The 21,589-nt window shown below is 41.3% G+C and overlaps 1 protein-coding gene across 4 annotated transcripts in view; it reads right to left on the reverse strand.

Moving 5' to 3' along the window:
- The window catches only part of LOC100580823 (TBC1 domain family member 7), a 65,101-nt gene that overhangs the window by 33,167 nt on the left and 10,345 nt on the right, over positions 1–21,589 (reverse strand). For 3 of the 4 annotated variants that reach the window (XM_003263520.3, XM_003263521.4, XM_030817312.1), the window contains exons 5-8: positions 20,528–20,665; positions 8,942–9,087; positions 7,733–7,862; positions 6,283–6,518 (exon numbers count right to left, since the gene is read on the reverse strand). In XM_003263520.3, the coding sequence (XP_003263568.1) occupies positions 6,432–6,518; positions 7,733–7,862; positions 8,942–9,087; positions 20,528–20,665 (501 nt within the window). In that variant the 3' untranslated portion in view covers positions 6,283–6,431. Of the gene's footprint in view, positions 1–6,282; positions 6,519–7,732; positions 7,863–8,941; positions 9,088–20,527; positions 20,666–21,589 lie in introns of those variants that run through there. The other variant, XM_030817311.1, reaches the window with a different exon arrangement.

The following is a 21,589-nucleotide window of genomic DNA, read 5'->3' on the forward strand; positions in this document are numbered from 1 at the left end:
CTCTTAGTCTTTGGTGAGACTCTGCATCACAGCGCCACTCTCTGAGGAGAATGCACATTAAAACACTTGCAGAACTATAATACCTAATATTTACCAACTTCTGTGCCAGACACTGGTCTAAGGATTTCACGTCTGTTTCTGTAGCTCATCCTTCTAACCACTCTGTGAAGTGGGAGCTCTTACTCTCATCCCCTCCCCTGGGGTACAAATAAGGACATGGTGCTGAGTTACCCAGCCAGCCAGCCAGCAATAGGTCCAAGCAGATGCTGCCACTCTGGAATGTTTTGCCCAGATGGAGAGATTTTAAGGCTCAGAGAAAGATGGGTCAGTGTTTCCGAATGAGGGAGCAGCTTGGTGATGCCTGGGTTCCAGAGCTTGCTCAGCTACTGTGACCTTGTATAAGTAACTCACTAGACCACCTGTAACCTCACTTTTCTTATCTGTGTATGGCGTGATCTGCAAGCTCCCCTCCAGCTCTGACGTCCCTCAGGTCCGGACGTGCCTTCCGTATGATCGGAAAATCAGTCAGCCTTAGCAGCCGCCTCCCCTAACTGCCTTTATTAGGTTCACTCAACTGCCACCCAGCCCGGCCACAGCCCAACTTGGTCTGGACACCCAGATGTTGGACACCCTGTGGGGAAACTATACACCCTCCCAAGCAATCGGAGACAAACAAACACAGCTGCTGCCAGCAAAGCCCCCACAGTTGACCCAGGTGGAGGGGAAGGAGCTGGGCAAAGTCGACTTCCTGTAGATTTTCGGACTGAATTAGACTTGGTATGAAAGTTCGCAAAGGGAGCACCTGGCCACATGAGTCAGTTCACAAAGGCTGCTGGTGTGATACTACCCCTCTGCCCGCCCCCATCAGAAAGGGCTGGCTATCCACCTGCCTGGCTGGCAGAAACCAGAAAGAAGTGGTGCAGGAAAAGTCACTGAGACTTGGTCGAGGCAGAAGGCTTCCTGTTGCCCCCGGGCCCTTCTGCAGGGCATTTATCTGGTCAACAGATCTAAGTGGAGCGGAGAGTCTTTGAGAGTCTCTTCCCAGTTCACAGTGGACCCGTCCACCATGCCCCTTGCTCACCACTCCCTGCACTGCAGTAGACACAAGGGAGGCTCCTAGTGGCCCTGCATCTGCTGTGGGATGCCTCCACCCACTCGGCTCTACGTGATTGGCCCATAGGCAGCCCCAAGCCCAAGCCAGACCACAGCCTCTTTCCCATGGATTTAGGAATTGCGTCACGAGACTCTGTCTCCAGAGGCTGGACCTGTAACGTATACATTTAGTGTCTTAGGGTGGGGCATCTTCTACCAGAGTGATCCAGACTGCAGGGATACAGACTCTAGACACAGCCCACACACTGTGTGGATCATAGATAAGAGGACGAGAGGGTCCAGGGTCTCTTTAGTCCCATCCCAGACTCCAAGCCCTCCCTCTTTAGGTTCTCAGCCTCACCCCTGCATCCTATAATAAAATCTCCTTTAGCCGGGAGTGGTGGCTCACGCTTGTAATCCCAGCACTTTGGGAGGCCGAGGCAGGCGGATCACGAGGTCAGGAGATCGAGACCACGGTGAAACCCCGTCTCTACTAAAAATACAAAAAAAATTAGCCGGGCGTGGTGGTGGGCGCCTGTAGTCCCAGCTACTCGGGAGGCTGAGGCAGGAGAATGGCGTGAACCCGGGAGGCGGGGCTTGCAGTGAGCCGACATTGTGCCACTGCACTCCAGCCTGGGCAACAGAGGGATACTCCGTCTCAAAAAAAAAAAAAAAAAAAAAAAAAAATCTCCTTTAAGCAAGCTTGCTTCAGAACAACTCTATTACTTGTCAATGGAGGTGTCTTAATGCTGAACCAGGCCTTCCCATATTCAACAAATATTCATGAAGAGCCCACGTGGGCTGGGAGATGTGCTTGACACTGGGGGAACGAAAAAAAGAATAAGTCATTATCACTAACCTAAAAGAGGTCACATAAATCTGGGATGTAAACACATCATTCTAAACCAATGTATTAGTCTCAATCTTTGTCTTCCCCTAAAATGTGTGTGCTGAAATCCTAGCCCCCAGTGTGATGGTATTTGGAGGTGGGGCCTTTGGAAGGTGGTGAGGTCTTGGGGTGGTTCCTCATGCATGGGATTAGGACACTTATAAGGGGCTGAAAGACCAGAGTTCATTCCTTCCACCAGGACACAGCAGGAAGGCACCATCTATGAACCACACAGAGGGCCCTCGCCAGACACTGAATCTGCCAGTGCCTCGGGTGTGCTAAAGGCAGCCCCTGGCCTCAAGAATCTTGCATCTTAGAGGGAAACCACATGGAACACTTAATAAAAGTTCAAGACAACCGAACAAGAGACTTCCAAACAATTATTGCTAAATGAGTGGTCCCTGAAATGTTACAGAAGCTCAGAGTTAGGAAAATGCACTTTGAGCTTGGCAGTTAACAAATTTTCAGAGAAGGTAGAGCTGAGTTAGGCCTCCAAGCATAGAGTAGATTCAAATAGAGACAGTGCCCAGCTACACTCTTGCAAATGATGCTCTTGAAAATATTAAATATCCACAGAGTTCCATGCTTCTAAAAGTGCTTTCACAGCCAACTCATGTGATGCTCACAAGCACGCTGGGGAGGAAGGGATGTAACAGAATCACTGTTTGATGACAGGGAAACCAAGACACAGACTGAGTGACTGGCTTGGTTCGCAAAACTAGTGAGTGGGGCAGATGCTCATGCCCCCTCCCCGGTCCAAGGCTCTTCCTGTCACCTCTTCCATTAATAAGGGAGGGGGACACAGAATCACACATCTCAGAGCAATTCTATCCTTCCTCTGGAGCTTCTGGACAGACTCAGTCCACCTTCTCCCTGGTGTGGCAGCACAGGAGTTGAGAGTTTCTCCTAAAGACGTCTGGAACAAAACATCTATCTGTTAAATATGTCTTCCCTGCATGCTTGTACACTCCAAGAGGGCAGATACCATGTCTTGTTCAGCAATTAAGCTCAGTACCTGGCCCATAATTAAGAGTGTATTCACATAAATTTCGTGATTGAATGAAAACAAATAAAAGGACAAATGAACCAAACATATCGGTCAGAAGAGGGAGAAACGGGAGGTGGGAATGCAGGCCCACTGTGGTATAGCGTGCAACCACCTAATGTTTAGGAGTGAATCTTCCAAAGCTTCTCCTCTTTGCTGCCCCCCTCTCAAATCTTCTTAGTATTATGTCCAGAGGGCAGGCAGAAGCAGGGAAAAGAGAGATGCTAAAATTTCCAGCAAGTACCAGCTTGCTACTTATTAAGACTCTAGGAAAGGATGATGGAGAAGACCAAGAAGTGACTCTGTGATAAAGCCAGTGCTTAGCATGAGCTCTGGCAGTCCCCAGTGCCTGCCCTGTAAGTTCCTGGTAAACTGCAAAGGAAAGCCTCAGTATTAGGTATGAATTGGAGGTGTGAACCTTAAGCGCTTGCTACGACATTCAATTTGGAGTTGTGCTTAGGATGAGCTTCCAGGATTCTTGTGTGTCCTTCTCTGATGACATTCTCCAACTCCCTTTGTCATTGTCCTGGAGTAAAATCAGCCCTTGGGAGGGGCCTCCCCTTACAGGGAGTTATCACCTCATCTAGAAACTGTCCACTCACTTTTTAACCTCCCCAAGGCAAGGCTGACAAAGGGACCAAAGTGGAAAAGGCGACTGGTCAGGAAAGCCATGAAAGGTCAGCACTCCCACCGTGGTCCCCCAGAAATCACTACCACCCTCTGTTCTCCTTGCCGCCATGCCTCACCCCTCCCTCCTACTCAAACTGGTGCCAGCTCTGGAGGAACATCAGCTGATCTAGGGGCCACGGCTTGTGCCAAGAACCACGGACAGTTTCATTTGGCACACAGTCTCAAAGAGAAATGGCTCTTTGTTTCCACCAACAGAGGGAATGCCACCAACTCTTGTTCCCCAAATTCCCACACTCCTTTCCCTCTCTGTCAAGGGCAGAGGAAAGCACCTTCTGGCCCTTCTAGACCCAAAACACCCAGCTAAAGACAAAAGCTGCTGACCCTATGTGACCCGGGCAGATTCACTGTCTACACCACACACCCCTCACCAGGCTCCCCAAAGGCTGCCTTGGCTGGAGAACTTGGGGATGTCACTCTGCTGCTTATGGTCACAGAGCTCGAGCAGGCGCTGTCACTTGGGCCATGTGAGCCAGTGACTCATTTTAGGATCTGGTCCTGGGCATCTAAGCTCTTTGCTCACCCTCCTCATCCCCACTGGCTTCCCTCCGGGTTCTTCATTTTCAGAGGGAAAATATCGAAACCTTGCGTCACCATGGGGAGGTGATGACCACATGACAGGAAATTACGCAATTTAAGACAGGGCAAGTGCCCATCATACCCAGAGCTACAGTGCAAGAAGGTCCTCGGAGCTCCTTCAGCACATCATATGATTTCAGTGTTGCCTCATAATTTTTAGCCGAACTTTCCATTAACAAAGAAAGTGCTTCATTCTCATGAACCCTGACCTCATTTCCTGAAACAGCCTTGACACACAAGCCTGTGTACACACAATCCTCTACACAATTGTACCTCTACACAACCCATCCATTCGATTTGCCAGCAGGCCAAAGCCACACCCCCAACACACAAACACTCTCCAACCTTCCTTGGCCTTCCTTTCTCCTGGCCAAGAGGACTGAGATCTTCTCTCATCTGTGTTTAAGGCAAATCTCTAGAAGGGAAAGAGCAGAAACTAAATTTGATCATGTTAAATTCCAGCTTTCCAAGGGCGATGAAGAATCCCACAATTTAGCCGCAATAGTTTGTGACAGGAACCGTGGGTTGTAATATATGAAGGAAAAATTCTGCAGTATCCTGACAAAATGTTTTGAAGAAAAGGCATATGGATGTATTTTTATCAGGAACTGCGCTCCTCACCCAAGACAGCAGGCACAAACATTTTCAAAACACTTAGCTCTCAGCAAAGTGAAATTCTGCTATGAAGTGAAACTGGATGCTCATCCTCTCCATCCACCACTTTCTCAGGGTGGGCCTTAAAAAAATCATTCCGCCAATCAGTGTTTTAATAAGGAAAAACTCTTAGATTGACTAACTTCAAGAAAAAATCGCCACCCCACACCCTACAGCCAGAAAGGTTTTACCAAACTGGGTTTGACAGAATATACTTGCAGAATATTTATTTTTAGATCTCTTAGCAGTACAGTAAGAGTCTTTCATTTCAGATCAGCTGGCCTCCAGCCAAAGCAGCGAAGTAAGAGGAACTTCAGCCCCTAAGCCTTCCTGCTCCCTAAGAGTACCAGTGCTCCTGCCTGGCTCCGGCATAAATGGTTGGCAATAAGTCATTTTTTATTAAAATTTTAACTCTAGGCAGCAATTTTGCTTTAAAAGGTTTTTCTTTGGAGTGCATTTTTATTTTAAAAAATTAAATACTGTTTGGATATGTTAGTATTCAGAAGCAGCAGATTTCAACAACCCACACTTTCTCTGAAATTTTTTTCAACAGATATTTCACACACGAGGGAGGGCCTGAATTCTCAGAATTGTACCTCTATAAGTTCATAGCTGCCTCCTCTTTTAGGGAGTGGGTGGAAAATCCAACTCACCACTCAGGCTCTTGCAGGTCTGAAGGCTGAACCAGTGTGAAACAAAGGGTCCCCTTTCACTCACTACTCCCAAAGCCGAGAACTATCCAGTGAAGAGTAGCCATGCCATTTACGTGGCACAAGGTGGCCCAGGGGTGATGAGCTGTTCACCTTCACCGGCCATTTCTCTCACTTCTTTAGTGTGTGGCACAGTGCTCCCTAACATCCCACATTTAACGCCCCATCGAGAAAAATGTGAGTGCCGCAAAATATCCAACAAGTACTTGCTCCTAGGAGCAATTCAAACACATTTTGTTCAATAATGGTTTCATTCCAACTGGCCCAAAGAGAAAAAAGAGTAGTAATTGTTTAAAGCCTTTTCAGCACGATGAAGCCTCAGAAGGCAGTTGGCTTGGATTTAAACACGTACTGCATCAACAAAGGCCAAATCTGAGGTGTCAACAAAAGGAAGTCACTCTTATTCTAGAAATAGACCTTAAAAGTAACTAGCTTGGTGCTAATTAGAGACAGGCAGGGCAGGCTTAGTTACACACTGCTGGTTAACGCACCCACTCACCCTGACTAAACCACTTTAAAATCAGGGAGCTATTTTCTAACAACCCTTTTGAAATGCTATTCAGAGATGAACTTTACATTGCTATGTAACTGCAAGATGCTGCTCGCCAACACAGCAACACCAGGCATTTCAATTAAATAATTTCATTGGGGAAAAAAAACCACTTTGAGCACCAAAGGAAGAAAAGTGTATTATTCAATCAGTTTCCCAGATCACATGCCAAGAACACAATGCTTACGGTGGGCCTGGCAGACGGTCCACAACCAGCGGGTGCGTTCAGCTTGAATGGACCGGGGTCCCACAGTGTTTGTGCCACAAGTCAATGGCCTTGCTCACGATCGCGTCTGAGCTGTCCTGGGGAATCTGTGGACAAGCAAATCAGTCTTTGTGAAATTTCAGTGTTGACAACTTCAGTGTCTTCCCTCATTCGCTGTGGCATGAAATCCACTTCCATGGGAGTTTTCACTGTTTTTCAGAAAGTGACAGCATAAAAGGCTTGCGTCACATGCTACCTGAGGACATGAAAGGGCTCCAGTGTCAGCCTGCCTGGGTTCAAATCCTGCACTGCTCACTAACTGTGCACCCCCCGGGCGGGTTACCTAAGCTACCTGGGTTTCAGATCCCCATCTCTAAAATGAGGCAAATGATAGACTGACTTCGCAGAGCTATTCACAGTAGGACATGAGGTAACCCATGGAAAATACTTAGCACAGGCCTGGCACTGTTAGCCACTTCTGGTTATAATGATGATTATTCATTTATTTGACACATATTGACTCAATACTTTATTATAATTTACCAGGCCATTTTTCAAATGTTAATAGTATTTTTAAAATGAATAGATTTGGGATTCTGTGAAAATCATTCAGGCATAAGTCTCTTTAATCCTACTTCTTGCCTGGTAAAGGGTATTCCAAGATACATAGCGAGAGAAAAGTTAATTTCTTTACCATTGCCTTTTTCAGCAATATACTAGGTTAATACTGTATATTAATAAACCCAACTGGGATTACACTAGAGACAGTAACAGAAATGAAATGGCTTACAAAATCCTCCAAAATACAGAACCCCTTTTGAACTGAAAAAAATTATTCATTGTAAAATGACAGATCCCACCTATTCCTTTTCCTGACATGCCTGCTGATAGTCACATGGAGGATGAGACTCTGGTTCTAAGTGGACACATTCACGAGATGGTCTCAGACCATCATTTCGCAAAGACAGGATGCAAACTAACCCTCAGGCCAACTTTAGGCCAAACTTTTTCTGGGAAAAATGTTTCTTATAATGTAAAAATATACTGTATGATTTCTCTGAAATAATCTAATGTAACAGGAAAATCTGACTTGCTAAAGTGACTTCATTTCTAGATTCAAAATCAAATCAAATTATTATTTCTGTCAAATAACTTCCCTAAAATAATCATTATTATAATTATTCTCTGAAACATTCTAAGGTATTATTTCTCTGAAATAATGTAATTATTATTTCTCTGAAATAATCTAATGTAACAGGAAAATCTGACTTGCTAAGGTAACTTCATTTCCAGATTCAAAATCAAATCAAAGCACACTTACATTTTCCAGAAACTTTGTTATCTTCTCTGCGCTGTTCAGTGCCATAACTTTTATTTTAAAGGTTAATAAAATTTCAACAGCTACAAAAACCAGGATCTTACAGGATCCACTCACAACTTTATCCCAAACCCTACAAAAATAAGGAGATATAATCAAATTATATGAGTTTGAGAATTATGTTTAGCCTAGACATCTCAAATTACAAAATAAAATCAAATTGCTCCAATATTATGTAAAAGCTTCAAAGAACAACTCTTACGAAATAATCATCAAAACAACAACAAAATACAGAAGCCATCTGAAATCTATTCTAGATACAATCAGCACTAGAAGGAAAAAGGGAAGTTCACTAAAAATTACTGCTCCACGAGGAATCTACCAAAAGCATATTCCCTCATGTTGTGAACCTGACATTTTTGAGGAAGAAAAAGAAAACCCTAAACTAATGGTTTATATTCTGCTAATATTCCGTAATGCTAATATAATTATAGCCTACTAAGGGACAACAAAAGATGTATATGAAATGAGATAAATTCAATTTCATTGCCAGTGATTCTGGGGACAGACTCCTTAACTTCTCTAAGGGCTTAAGGAGCCAGTTACTGATCTATAACCACTCTAAAATAATAATTCTGATCATTCCTATAACTCCTAAAAGTTGGTATTCTACTTCATACACTTCGTTACATATTATCTTATAATGTTCTCTGTGTACTGCACTGTTCAGTGCCATAACTTATTTTAAGAGTTACTATTTTACTACATCACAAAGTCTTAACGGGTGGCACCGGACTCCGAAATACCCAGACATGTCTGAAACTGACGGGAAGAACTTAGTTTGAGTCTCAGATCTTTGACTGCCTTCAGCTTCTTTAAAGATATCATGATGAAACTAAATACTAAGATTTCTACTAGAGGAGGATTTGTCACATTTCTGGAAAAAAGGACCTGACACTTATATAAACTTATGGAGACCATTTGAGGTGTGACTACTTCATAGCATCTAACGCACTGAGGGCCCTTAATTTTTCTAATTGTATATTCAAGAATAAGCAGAATCATGTGCTGTTATGGTAGCTGCTGGAGGACTGAGCTTCAAATTACTGTATTGTTCTAAAGCAAATTTATACTCTGAGGGATGACCACATGAAAGGGCAGAACTCTGCTCTAACGCCAAGCCTTCAATATGTCTTCGAAAGACATACTTGCCTCTGTAAACTGGATTCAGGCAAACATCCCGCAAAGCACCTCTTGAACCAGAGATCATAAGGAAGTTTGGGCGCCGCGGAACACATCTTCAGATGAGTCAGCAGTCTGCCATCTTCCAGATTCAAGTATTGTTCAAATGCTTTTGGCTAAAGATTAAGGAAGAACAGAGATTATTCATTTCCTGCGTCATAACATCATCTGATATTATAGTCGCTGATGAAAAAAAGTTACATGCTGAATTCAAGGAAGTATTCGAAAACAAAACTTCAGAATTATCCAAGTCACTTGTGACACAGCAGTTTCCTAGGTCAGCCCTAACTAAAGTAACAAACTATCCAGGACTGAGGAGTTTCCCAGGACACAGGGCTCTTTCAGTGCTAAAACTGGGGCAGTCCCAGGCAAAATGGAATGGTTGGTCACCCTAATACTAACTTCACTAGCCAGATTCAACAGCCTAAGGCAAAAGTCCAAAGCAAAATTCAATTGTTCTGAGGAGCTAAGGAAGGCCCATTATATTACTGGCTGATCTAGAGCAGTAGATTATATACTAAGGAAAAAAAGGGGAAAGAGGAAAGGTTAAACCAAAGAAATCGAGTGGGATTAGAGTGGGGAGAGGGCATTAGGAAGAGTAAGCCAAAAAGTGATGGTGATGAGAAGGGGCTGACCAGTCACTGACCATACATACACTGCCCTGGATTGAGCACCACTGTGCACCAGTGCCAAGCAGGCTCACACAACAGGGATGTCCAGAGGGTGAACTCTCTATTCAACATAAATGTGCACAAGAATTTCTTAGAATTCAAGGGATAACTCAGAGGGAACAAAGCACGTGGATTCCACCTGGTAGCCTCTCTCTCATGAGGTCAGGTGGCAGCCAACACTAGAAGACTGGAGAGCTAATAAAGCCAGCTCCCCAAACCTGGCCAAATCCATCTTGCATTGGCTGCTATATTTAGGTTGGCTGCTATATTTAGGGTCCACTGGCTGAGAATGGGCTCTAAGAGTCAAATCCTACAGTCCACACTCACTATCTGCAGGAGTACAACCAGAGCCCGCATCACTTAAGCAAATGTAAATGTTTATTTTACTCAATATCTGTAACTCCCTGCTTCTGTCAAAGAGGAAATTCATCACCTTTACAGTGTCCACTATAGTCAGAGACTGTGCTACATACAATGAATGAAGTGAAAGGTAAGAGAAAATCCCTACCTTCAAGGAGCTTACAGCTTGAGACATACTAGTAAAGAGGTAATTACAATACACTATAACGCTGTGATGTATGATGGGAACAAGCACAAGATGTTGGGTACATCCAGGAGAAAATCCTAACCTGGGCTGCAGGAGGCAGAAGCAGTTTCTCAGGAGAGGTGACATGTGAGCTGACCTCTGAAGAACAGACAGGAGTTAGCCAGGCAAAGAGGGGCCTACATCATAATATCCAGTCCAGCTTTTCCCTTTCTGTTTCAGGATATCTCCTTTTCCTGTTTATCCAACCTCCCTATACTGCTCAACGGTTCCTAGAGTTTCTCAGCAACACTGCAGACAACTTCCCAAACAAGGAATTTTGGTTGGTTTTGCAAAGGGGATATATGCACTTTTTTCCTATTGACTTGGTTGAAAACACACACACAGAGTTATATACTATGTCTCAGAGCAAAGAAAATTTCATCCAAAAGTCAGTACAAATAATAAACAAGATGGAGATGTGTGAACATTTTAAAACTATGTATTGTCTTTTTCCTTTATCAGACAATAAGCTCACGGGGGGAAGGTACTGTATCTGTTTTGTTCACTGCTGGTTCTTCAATACCTAGCACATCACTTGGCATGGTAAGTACTCAATATATAACTGTTGAGTGAGCAAATCAATACTGTGAATTAATATAAAGTTTTGAATATATCAATCAACATCTTAATAATCGCTCAATATACATCTTTTTGCCAACATCTAATTAATTTTTAAACCTTCTTCCTGGTTTATTATAGCCTATTATAAGAAATCTTGAAACTCTATTAAAGAATAAAGAGGATATAGACAGCAAGTATAATCACACTCCCAATGATAACTACTGGTAATACTTAGGTTATAGAGCGTCTATCCTGCATACATACAGACACACTTCTCTTTCTTTTATTAGTTGAACTCATACTGAATACACGATTTAGTATTTTGCTGTTTGCACTCAACAAATTGTGAACATTTTCCCAGGTTAATGAATAATCTTAAAATGTTAATATCCCTACCTAAAGAGAGCTTTTTAAAATGGAGAAGGAAAAAAGCCAAGAACTCTATAGGGAAAAAAAATGCACCTGCCTCTGACCCATATAAAAACATGTTCAACCTTACTTACAACAAAATAAATGCAATATAAAATTACACTGAAGTATCACTGCCTACCTATCAGAATGGCAAAAATTCAAGACTGATGACATACCATGTTGGCAAGGCTGTAGGGAAACAATCTACTGGTTGTGAGAATGCAAAAGACTATGAGCTCCATGAAGGGGAATTTGGCAATATTTAGCAAAGTAATTTATGCATTTACCCTTTGATCCAGCCAATCTATTTTTAGGGAATCCAACTCAAATATACTAGTAAACACGTGAGAAGCTGCATGCACAAGTCTATTTACCTGTAACACTGTGTATAACAGCAAAAGGCTGAAAACATCCCAAATAGCCAACAATACAGACAGGTTGAATAAACTACATTCACAAGAGAACAGCATGAATATACTAACCTCAGAATATTTTGTAGGGTAGGCATGGTGGCTCACGCCTGTAATCCCAGCACTTTGGGAGGCTGAGGTGGGTGGATCACTTGAGGTCAGGAGTTCGAGACCAGCCTGGCCAACATGGTGAAACCCCATCTCTACTAAAAACACAAAAATTAGCTGGGCATGGTGGCATGTGCCGGTGATCCCAGCTACTTGGGAGGCTGAGGCAGGAGAATCACTTGAACCTGGGAGGCAGAGGTTGCAGTGAGCTGAGATTGCACCACTGCACTTCAGCCTGGGTGACAGAGCGAGACTCCATCTCAAAAAAAAAAAAAGAATATTGTGTAAGAATATACACAGGACAGTAGTATGAAACCATGACAGGGAATAAGGAGTATCTCTGTATACTAATATGGCATGATCTCCAGCACATAGCAGGTAAAAAGAGCAAGAGGGGAAGAATGTGTACTGTATGCTACTGCTTCATCTAAGAAAGAAGGTGAATTCAAATACATATGTGTATATATATTTTTTAACGGAAGGAGCTAATATTTATATTGCCTGACCTTTTTCATACTTAGCAAATGATAGATAACATAGATGTGATTCATTGTAGACAGATGTGATTTATTAAAACCATAATTAGGTTTTACTTCTAAACATTTTGGTTATTTTCAATATTTCTATGACCCCCATATTCTTACTTCATGAAGACACTAAACTATACATCATCAACAGAAGGCAAAACAGGACAAAAATATGTACTTAATCACTCTGAGAGGAATTTATATTAAACTTAGCAAGAAGCTGCTAATAGTGCTTATAAAAAAAACCTCTTTAGCAGAGCTTTAAAAAACTGTGTCAATAGCAATAAAACAAAGACCACTTACTTTAATGATTAACACAATTAAGTTTAAGATGGTTTAAGAAAAACCTTCCATGCCATACAATTGAAGTTGGCCTCTATTCTCCTTGACAATGAGAGACCTTGTCAAAAAGCAGAATTCAATTTGAAAAGCTTGTAAGGAGAGAGGCTATGATGCAATCCTACGAATCAAGATAATATGGCAGAATAGACATATCACCACTCAGGGGCATCATTATCTTCTTCTGAGCCCATCATTGTCCATCATACACACATTTCCACAGAACTAAGCAGCAACCTAAACTGTGTGTTATAAGATAGACTAAAGATGGTTTCACTAGAGAGAAAAGTTTAAGCAAATCACTTGATGCCTAAATCAAACAGCAAGCAACACAAGAAAATTTAAGTTTTGTATAGATTCTGGATAACTTTTTTGAGAACTTCATAACCACTTAAAACTACTTGCTAGGAACTCTAATGCATACGCTAAAACAAGCCCCATTTTTAACGATGAGGAAACTAAGGTTTAAGGGACATGAAATGTCTTGCTGATTCTAAAATTCATTTCCGAAAAGAAAAAGGCAAGTTCAAGAATAGCCAAGACATTTTTGAAAAAGAGCAACATCCTTCTGAAACTATTCCAATCGATAGAAAAAGAGGGAATTCTCCCTAACACATTTTATGAGGCCAGCATTGTCCTGATACCAAAGCCTGGCAGAGACATAACCAAAAAAGAGCATTTCAGACCAATATCCTTGATGAACATTGATGCAAAAATCCTCAATAAAATACTGGCAAACAGAATCCAGCAGCACATCAAAAAGCTTATATACCATGATCAAGTGGGCTTCATCCCTGGGATGCAAGGCTGGTTCAACATACACAAATCAATAAATGTAATCCAGCATATAAACAGAACCAAAGACAAAAACCACATGATTATCTCAATAGATGCAGAAAAGGCCTTTGACAAAATTCAACAACCCTTCATGCTAAAAACTCTCAATAAATTAGGTATTGATGGGACGTATCTCAAAATAATAAGAGCTATCTATGACAAACCCACAGCCAATATCATACTGAATGGGCAAAAACTGGAAGCATTCCCTTTGAAAACTGGCACAAGACAGGGATGCCTTCTCTCACCACTCCTATTCAACATAGTGCTGGAAGTTCTGGCCAGGGCAATCAGGCAGGAGAAGGAAATAAAGGGTATTCAATTAGGAAAAGAGGAAGTCAAATTGTCCCTGTTTGCAGATGACATGATTCTATATCTAGAAAACCCCATTGTCTCAGCCCAAAATCTCCTTAAGCTGATTAGCAACTTCAGCAAAGTCTCAGGATACAAAATCAATCTACAAAAATCACAAGCATTCTTGTACACCAATCACAGACAAACAGAGAGCCAAATCATGAGTGAACTCCCATTCACAATTGCTTCAAAGAGAATCAAATACCTAGGAATCCAACTTACAAGGGATGTGAAGGACCTCTTCAAGGAGAACTACAAACCACTGCTCAATGAAATCAAAGAGGATACAAACAAATGGAAGAACATTCCATGCTCATGGGTTGGAAGAATCAATATCGTGAAAATGGCCATACTGCCCAAGGTAATTTATAGATTCAATGCCATCCCCATCAAGCTACCAATGACTTTCTTCACAGAATTGGAAAAAACTACTTTAAAGTTCATATGGAACCAAAAAAGAGCCCACATCGCCAAGTCAATCCTAAGCCAAAAGAACAAAGCTGGAGGCACCACGCTACCTGACTTCAAACTATACTACAAGGCTACAGTAACCAAAACAGCATGGTACTGGTACCACAACAGAGACATAGATCAATGGAACAGAACAGAGCCCTCAGAAATAATGCCGCATATTTACAACTATCTGATCTTAGACAAACCTGACAGAAACAAGAAATGGGGAAAGGATTCCCTATTTAATAAATGGTGCTGGGAAAAGTGACTAGCCATATGTAGAAAGCTGAAACTGGATCCCTTCCTTACACCTTATACAAAAATTAATTCAAGATGGATTAAAGACTTAAATGTTAGACCTAAAACCATAAAAACCCTAGAAGAAAACCTAGGCAATACCATTCAGGACATAGGCGTGGGCAAGGACTTCATGTCTAAAACACCAAAAGCAATGGCAACAAAAGCCAAAATTGACAAATGGGATCTAATTAAACTAAAGAGCTTCTGCACAGCAAAAGAAACTACCATCAGAGTGAACAGGCAACCTACAGAATGGGAGAAAATTTTTGCAACCTACTCATCTGACAAAGAGCTAATATCCAGAATCTACAATGAACTCAGACAAATTTACAAGAAAAAAACAAACAACCCCATCAAAAAGTGGGTGAAGGACATGAACAGATGCTTTTCAAAAGAAGACATTTATGCAGCCAAAAAACACATGAAAAAATGCTCATCATCACTGGCCATCAGAGAAATGCAAATCAAAACCACAATGAGATACCATCTCACACCAGTTAGAATGGCCATCATTAAAAAGTCAGGAAACAACAGGTGCTGGAGAGGATGTGGAGAAATAGGAACACTTTTACACTGTTGGTGGGACTGTAAACTAGTTCAACCACTGTGGAAGTCAGTGTGGCGATTCCTCAGGGATCTAGAACTAGAAATACCATTTGACCCAGCCATCCCATTACTGGGTATATACCCAAAGGACTATAAATCATGCTGCTATAAAGACACATGCACACGTATGTTTACTGCGGCACTATTCACAATAGCAAAGACTTGGAACCAACCCAAATGTCCAACAACAATAGACTGGATTAAGAAAATGTGGCACATATACACCATGGAGTACTACGCAGCCATAAAAAAGCATGAGTTCATGTCCTTTGTAGGGACATGGATGAAACTGGAAAACATCATTCTCAGTAAACTATCGCAAGGACAAAAAACCAAACACTGCATGTTCTCACTCATAGGTGGGAATTGAACAATGAGAACTCATGGACCCAGGAAGGGGAACATCACACTCTGGGGACTGTTGTGGGGTGGGGGGAGGCAGGAGGGACAGCATTAGGAGATATACCTAATGCTAAATGACGAGTTAATGGGTGCAGCAAAACAACATGGGACATGGATACATATGTAACAAACCTGCACATTGTGCACATGTACCCTAAAACCTAAAGTATAATAATAAAAAAAAAATAAATAAAATAAAATAAAATAAAGAAAAAGAGCAACAATAAGAGACTTTCCTTATCAGCTATCAAAACACGCTAGAATGTTGTATTAAATAAATCATGTGATATTGGCCCAGGAATAGACAAATACCTCGATGGAATAAAAAGGAGTCCAGAAAGAGATATAAATATAAATACACACACACATACACACACACACACACACATATGGAAATCCAGTATATGATAAAGGTGGCATTTCAAATCTGTGGAAAAAGATGAACTGACAAATACACAATGTAAGTGCTGTTCTACTGCTTACTAACTGAGACCTTGGTCTTACTTAACTTCTCTGTGCTTCAGTATCCTCATCTGTAAAAACAAAGATAATATGCTTCAATGAAGTAGCTCACTAACAATGTAAATTTAGCACTGCCTGACATGAAGTACATTCTCCGTAACACACAAACCAGATGGGGTGAAGAGGAACAGGCGGAGGAATGATGTGTTGGTAGAAGTAGTGGTGTTGCAGGTAACCTAAGAGTGAAATCCAGTATGTGTCTGATGCCAATCCAAAAGATAAATCCCTGACAAAGAGCTAAATTTAAAATCTTTAAGCATTTTTAAAAGTTATGAGAAAACAGGCCGGGCGTGGTGGCTCACACCTATAATCTCAGCACTTTGGGAGGCTGATGGGGGCAGATCACCTGAGGTCAGGAGTTCAAGACCAGCCTGGCCAAAATGGTGAAATCCCGTCTCTACTAAAAATACAAAAATCAGCCAGGCATGGTGCCACACTCATGCCTGTAGTCCCAGCTACTCAGGAGGCTGAGGCAGGAGAATCCCTTGAACCCAAGAGGCAGAGGTTGCAGTGAGCTGAGATCGCACCACTGCACTCCAGCCTGGGTGACAGAGCAAGACTCCATCTCAGGAAAAAAAAAAAGTTAGGAGAAAATAAAAAGATATATATTTTTTAATCTTGGGGTTGGAAAGGGCTAATTAACCAGTAAGACACAAAAAAGCAAAAAAAAAAATGCTGACAAATCTCATTGTATCAAAACCTAAAATTTTGTACAACAAACTATTTTCAACAAACATAAGGGATAAGGATAAATATCCAGGGTACAGTCGACCCTCATATCCATGGACTCAACCAAAAATGGGCCAAAAATATTTGGGAAATAAAAAATGGATAGTTGTGTCTGTATTGAACAGACACAGATTTTTTTGTCATTATTCCCTAAATAATACAGTATAACAACTATTTACATAGCATTTACATTGTATTACATATTATAAGTAATCTAAAGTATACAGGAAGAGATGTGTAGGTTATATGCAAATACTATTTGCAAGTCCCATTTTATGTAAGGGACTTGAACACCCATGAATTTTACTGTCTCAAGGAGTCCTAGAACTAATCCCCTACAGATCCAAGAGTGATGACATACCAATAACTCTTACAAAGAAAAAAAGGTCAACAAAATAATAGCCATATGCAAACATACTCAACTTCACTAGAAACTGAGGATAGGTAAATTAAAATGAGATACCATTTCACTATCAGATGGATAAAAATTTAAGACATTTTTTACTATCAAGTATTGGCAATGGGGTGGAAAATGGGAAATCTCATCATCTGTTTGGTGGGAGCATAAATTGATACGGCCTTGGGATGAGCAGCCAGGCAGTTTAAATTTTAAATATGTCAAAAATAAATGAATAGATGTTAAATATGTCTCCCCTCCGCTTGAGCCTCTGCTCGTAGGTACCAAGCCTAGAGAGATACGCATACACACAGGGAGCCTGTACAAGGGCATGCTTACTCTCAGTATGGATCTCTTATGTTTAAACACAGCAAATTCGTAACAGGAAATGCTAGGAGTAAATATTTTTTAAAAGGTGGTTCTAAATGAATGCCTTTCAACCCTTAACTACACTTCAGAATTGCCTGGAGCTTTTAAATTAGAATTCCAGGGCCCTACCTTCGGAGATTCAGATTTCACTTGTCTAGGTGGAGGAAAGGTGATGGTAATTTTTAAAAGCTCCCAGGTGGTACTAATAGGAAGTCAGGACTGAAAACTAGCGATTTGTCTATAGCCTTGGAAAGTTCTCCAAGGCAGTAAGTTAAAAACAAAAATAGAACCACAGAGCCATATGTACAGTATACTACTACTTAATGTGATTAATCCCAGCACTTTGGGAGGCCAAGGTGGGCGGATCACGAGGTCAGGAGATCGAGGCCATCCTGGCTAACACAGTGAAACCCCATCTCTACTAAAAATACAAAAAATTAGCTGGGCGTGGTGGCGGGCGCCTGTAGTCCCAGCTACTCGGGAGGCTGAGGCAGGAGAATGGCGTGAACCCAGGAGGCAGAGCTTGCAGTGGGCCGAGATGGGATCACTGCACTCCCGCCTTGGCAACAGAGCGAGACTCCGTCTCAAAAAAAAAAAAAAAAAAAGAAAGAAAAATCATATCATATATACATGCACATAAGAGAGTCCTAAATAATACACACCCAGCTAATGACAAATGTTTACTTCTTAGAAGGGAAAGTGGGGAATTGCAGGGATGGGGTGTGGTTAGTCCAGGTCTAGGGAAACATGGATTCATCTGAATTGCTTAATTTCTCTTGAGAATGCACTCACCGCTTATGTTATGAAAAATAAAGGATGAATTTTTAAAGAACAGCATAAACTATCAAAATGCTACTGACTTACTCGAATATTAAATAAGAAAAGCTAATTAGATCATGGTATGATATAACTGAGATCTCCTGATTTGATCAGGCAACTGACATATTTACTTAAGCTCCATTTCTAGGCTTAAATTATTTTTATTGAAATCAACAAAGTGGATCAAATTTCAAAATCTTAAAAATCAAATTTTACCTAGTTGAAGTATATAAAAACTGCTCTTATATAAGTGTTCTCAGAAGCTGAAGGGTCTTGCACATTGCCTTATTAATAATTAACTGCAGTGATCCTCAATGCTCATCCAACCATCATCACTGCCCCCACATCTGATTTTGCACCCTGTACCGCAGTTACCACTTTCAGTAGAATTTTAAAAAGAAATAACCCAATAATTTAAGAAAATAAGGTTTATTTTTATAAATGAGTTAAATAAGGGGAAAAAACTAGAAGAAAAGAAAATGGCAAAGGAAGACTAGCTTGTGCAACACAGCAAGTACCATTCAGTTCTCTGCCTTCCCAAGCCAGGCTATGACAGAAACAGCTTGCTGCCTGCCACACTCTCATGTGCCCTTCCTATGTCACTCACAGAGCCCCTGTTTTAGTAGGAGATCACAAGGCTTTTTTTAAAAAAAGAATACCTTTCCCAGCCTCTACTGCAGACAGGGCAGCCAAGTGACACAGTCCTGGTCACTAACAAATAGTTGACCCTTGAGCAACATGGGTTTGAATTGCAAAGTTCCCCTTAAACATGGATTTTCTTCCACCTCTGCCAACCCCTGAGACAGCAAGACCATCCTTCCTTCCCTCCTCCTGCTCAGCCTACTCAGCGTGAAGACAATGAGAATAAAGACTTTGTGATGATCCACTTCCACTTCATAAATAGAAAATATATTTTATTTTCCTTATGATTTTCTTAACATTTTCTTTTCTCTAGCTTACCTCATTACAGGAATATAGTGAATACACATATAACAAAATATGTGGCTGGGTGTGGTGGCTCATGCCTGTAAATCTCAGCACTTTGGGAGGCCAAGGTGGGCGGATAACTTGAGGTCAGGAGTTCGAGACCAGCCTGACCAACACGATGAAACCCCATCTCTACTAAAAAAGATACAAAAATTAGCCAGGTGTGGTGGCAGGCATCTATAATCCCAGTTACTTGGGAGGCTAAAGCAGGAGAATCATTTGAACCCAGGAGGCAGAGGTTGCAGTGAGCTGAGACCACTCCGTTGCACTCCAGCCTGGGTGACAGCATGAGACTCCATCGCAAAAAAACAAAAATGGAAACAAAATATGTGTACAGCATATGTGTTAAATGACAATCTATGTTATCAGTAAGGCTTCCAGTCAACAGTAGGTTATTTGTAGTTAGGTTTTGGGGGAGTCAAAAGTTATATGCAGAGTATCAACTATGCTGGGGTTGGGTCAGTTCTCCTAACCCTACACTACTCAAAGTTCAGCTGTACAGCTGTACATGCAGAGGGAAGGCCTAATGGGCCACAGATGTGGCTGGCTTGTCCCTCTTATTCCTTTGTGTTTACCTTTGCCTTCCCTTTCCTCCTGCCCAGAACACAGATGTCATGGCCACTGGTCCAAGAGCCACCTTGTGAGCACAAGAGGAAAGATCATTCCTATGAATACTGGAGCAGAATGGCAGGAGTCTGCAGCCCTCTCCATACTGTGGTTCTGCAGCACCAGCTCTGCACTAACTGGATTCTTAGCTTCTGGGTATTTGGGCTTCCCATTATATGCAGCCAAATGAAAACCTTAACTTATACAGAGGGATTACTCTAGACCAGCGGATTCTAGACCAGAATAAGGAATACTATAGAGCAGGACTGGCCACCTATAGTCTGCAGCAGGGCAAATCCAGCCAGGAACATTATTTTATGCTTTGTCTAAGGTTGCTTTTGTGCAACAACAGCAGAGTTGAGTGGTTACAATAGAGACCATCTGGCCCACCAAGCTGGAAATATTTAGATTATACAGACTTTTACAGAAAACACTGGCTGAGTCCTACTATAAAGGGTTATTCATAATTGTAGCAGCCCCAGGAGGTAAGAGCACTCCCTGAAGACCCCCACTACCATTGTTCACTCTCCAATAGCCAAAAAAAAAAAAAAAAAGCCCTCACCAACTGGGGCAAAGAATCCCGGTACTTGGTATTTAATTGGTTCACAAAGCGTCGGGTGATCCAGTAACAGTCGACACTATCTTCCACCATTTCCTCCATGGCTTTAGCTATGGCAAGAAATACTTCATCTTCTGGCTCCTGAAAGATTAATAATAAATCTCAAGAGGAAGGCAGTGAAAGAGAGGAATACATATTTCTTTAATAAAAAATGAAACCTTGCTCCCTAAATTTTGAAAAGGCTACATTAATAAATCAAAGTGGGATCAAAAAGCACAGAGTCCATCCCTGGGAGCAAGGGGGAGAAAAGGATGAGTAACTACAGGGTCAGTGCTGCTTATGAATGACGAGGTTTCAGGCTGAGTGTACAGAGACTCTCCAGCTTCTAACATTAAGCCCCTCACAGAGTCAACATAAATCATAAGCAAGTCACTGACTCTCTCCACCCAAAAATATTCTCAGTACTAGGTGAGAAAGTCTTTGAAAAGGGTGTAATAAACAGCACCATCAGTAACTGGAGACATTTTTCAGCACAGTAATTTGCAATACTGAAGAGCTCCAAAAAGACTAATAAAGCATTTGCTTTATTTCAAAGCATTCATGCATACCTTCAGAATTTTGTTCTATCTTAAGCAGTAAAAAAGTTAAAATGTTCCTAGAATCAGAATTTTAGGAATCAAAAGAATGGCATTTCTCAAACCTTGTGTCAATACTCAGAATGCAAAAGTAAACTCTCAAGTAAATTTCAACAGAGAAATCTTAGAAAAACCGGGACCTTATTTGAAAACCTCTTCTGTTTTCAAACACCATATCATATACAAAAAGCTTTAAATTTTCATCTAGGATTTAATAGCTGAAGGATTTTAATGTTAAAAAGAAACTAAGAAGTATCACAATTTCCCCTAAAAAGTACCGACTTAAATCAAAATTGTTATTTTAATGTATTATTTCATTCTAAGCCCTTCTTTCAACTTGTTAATATTCTATAAAATGTCAAGAAAAACAGAATTCAAATAAAAGGGAATAAATTTTCTCTAAGCATTTTATTAATGTGTCAGAGGAGAA

Source organism: Nomascus leucogenys, chromosome 8 (assembly GCF_006542625.1).
Source record: "Nomascus leucogenys isolate Asia chromosome 8, Asia_NLE_v1, whole genome shotgun sequence".
Lineage (NCBI taxonomy): Eukaryota > Metazoa > Chordata > Mammalia > Primates > Hylobatidae > Nomascus > Nomascus leucogenys.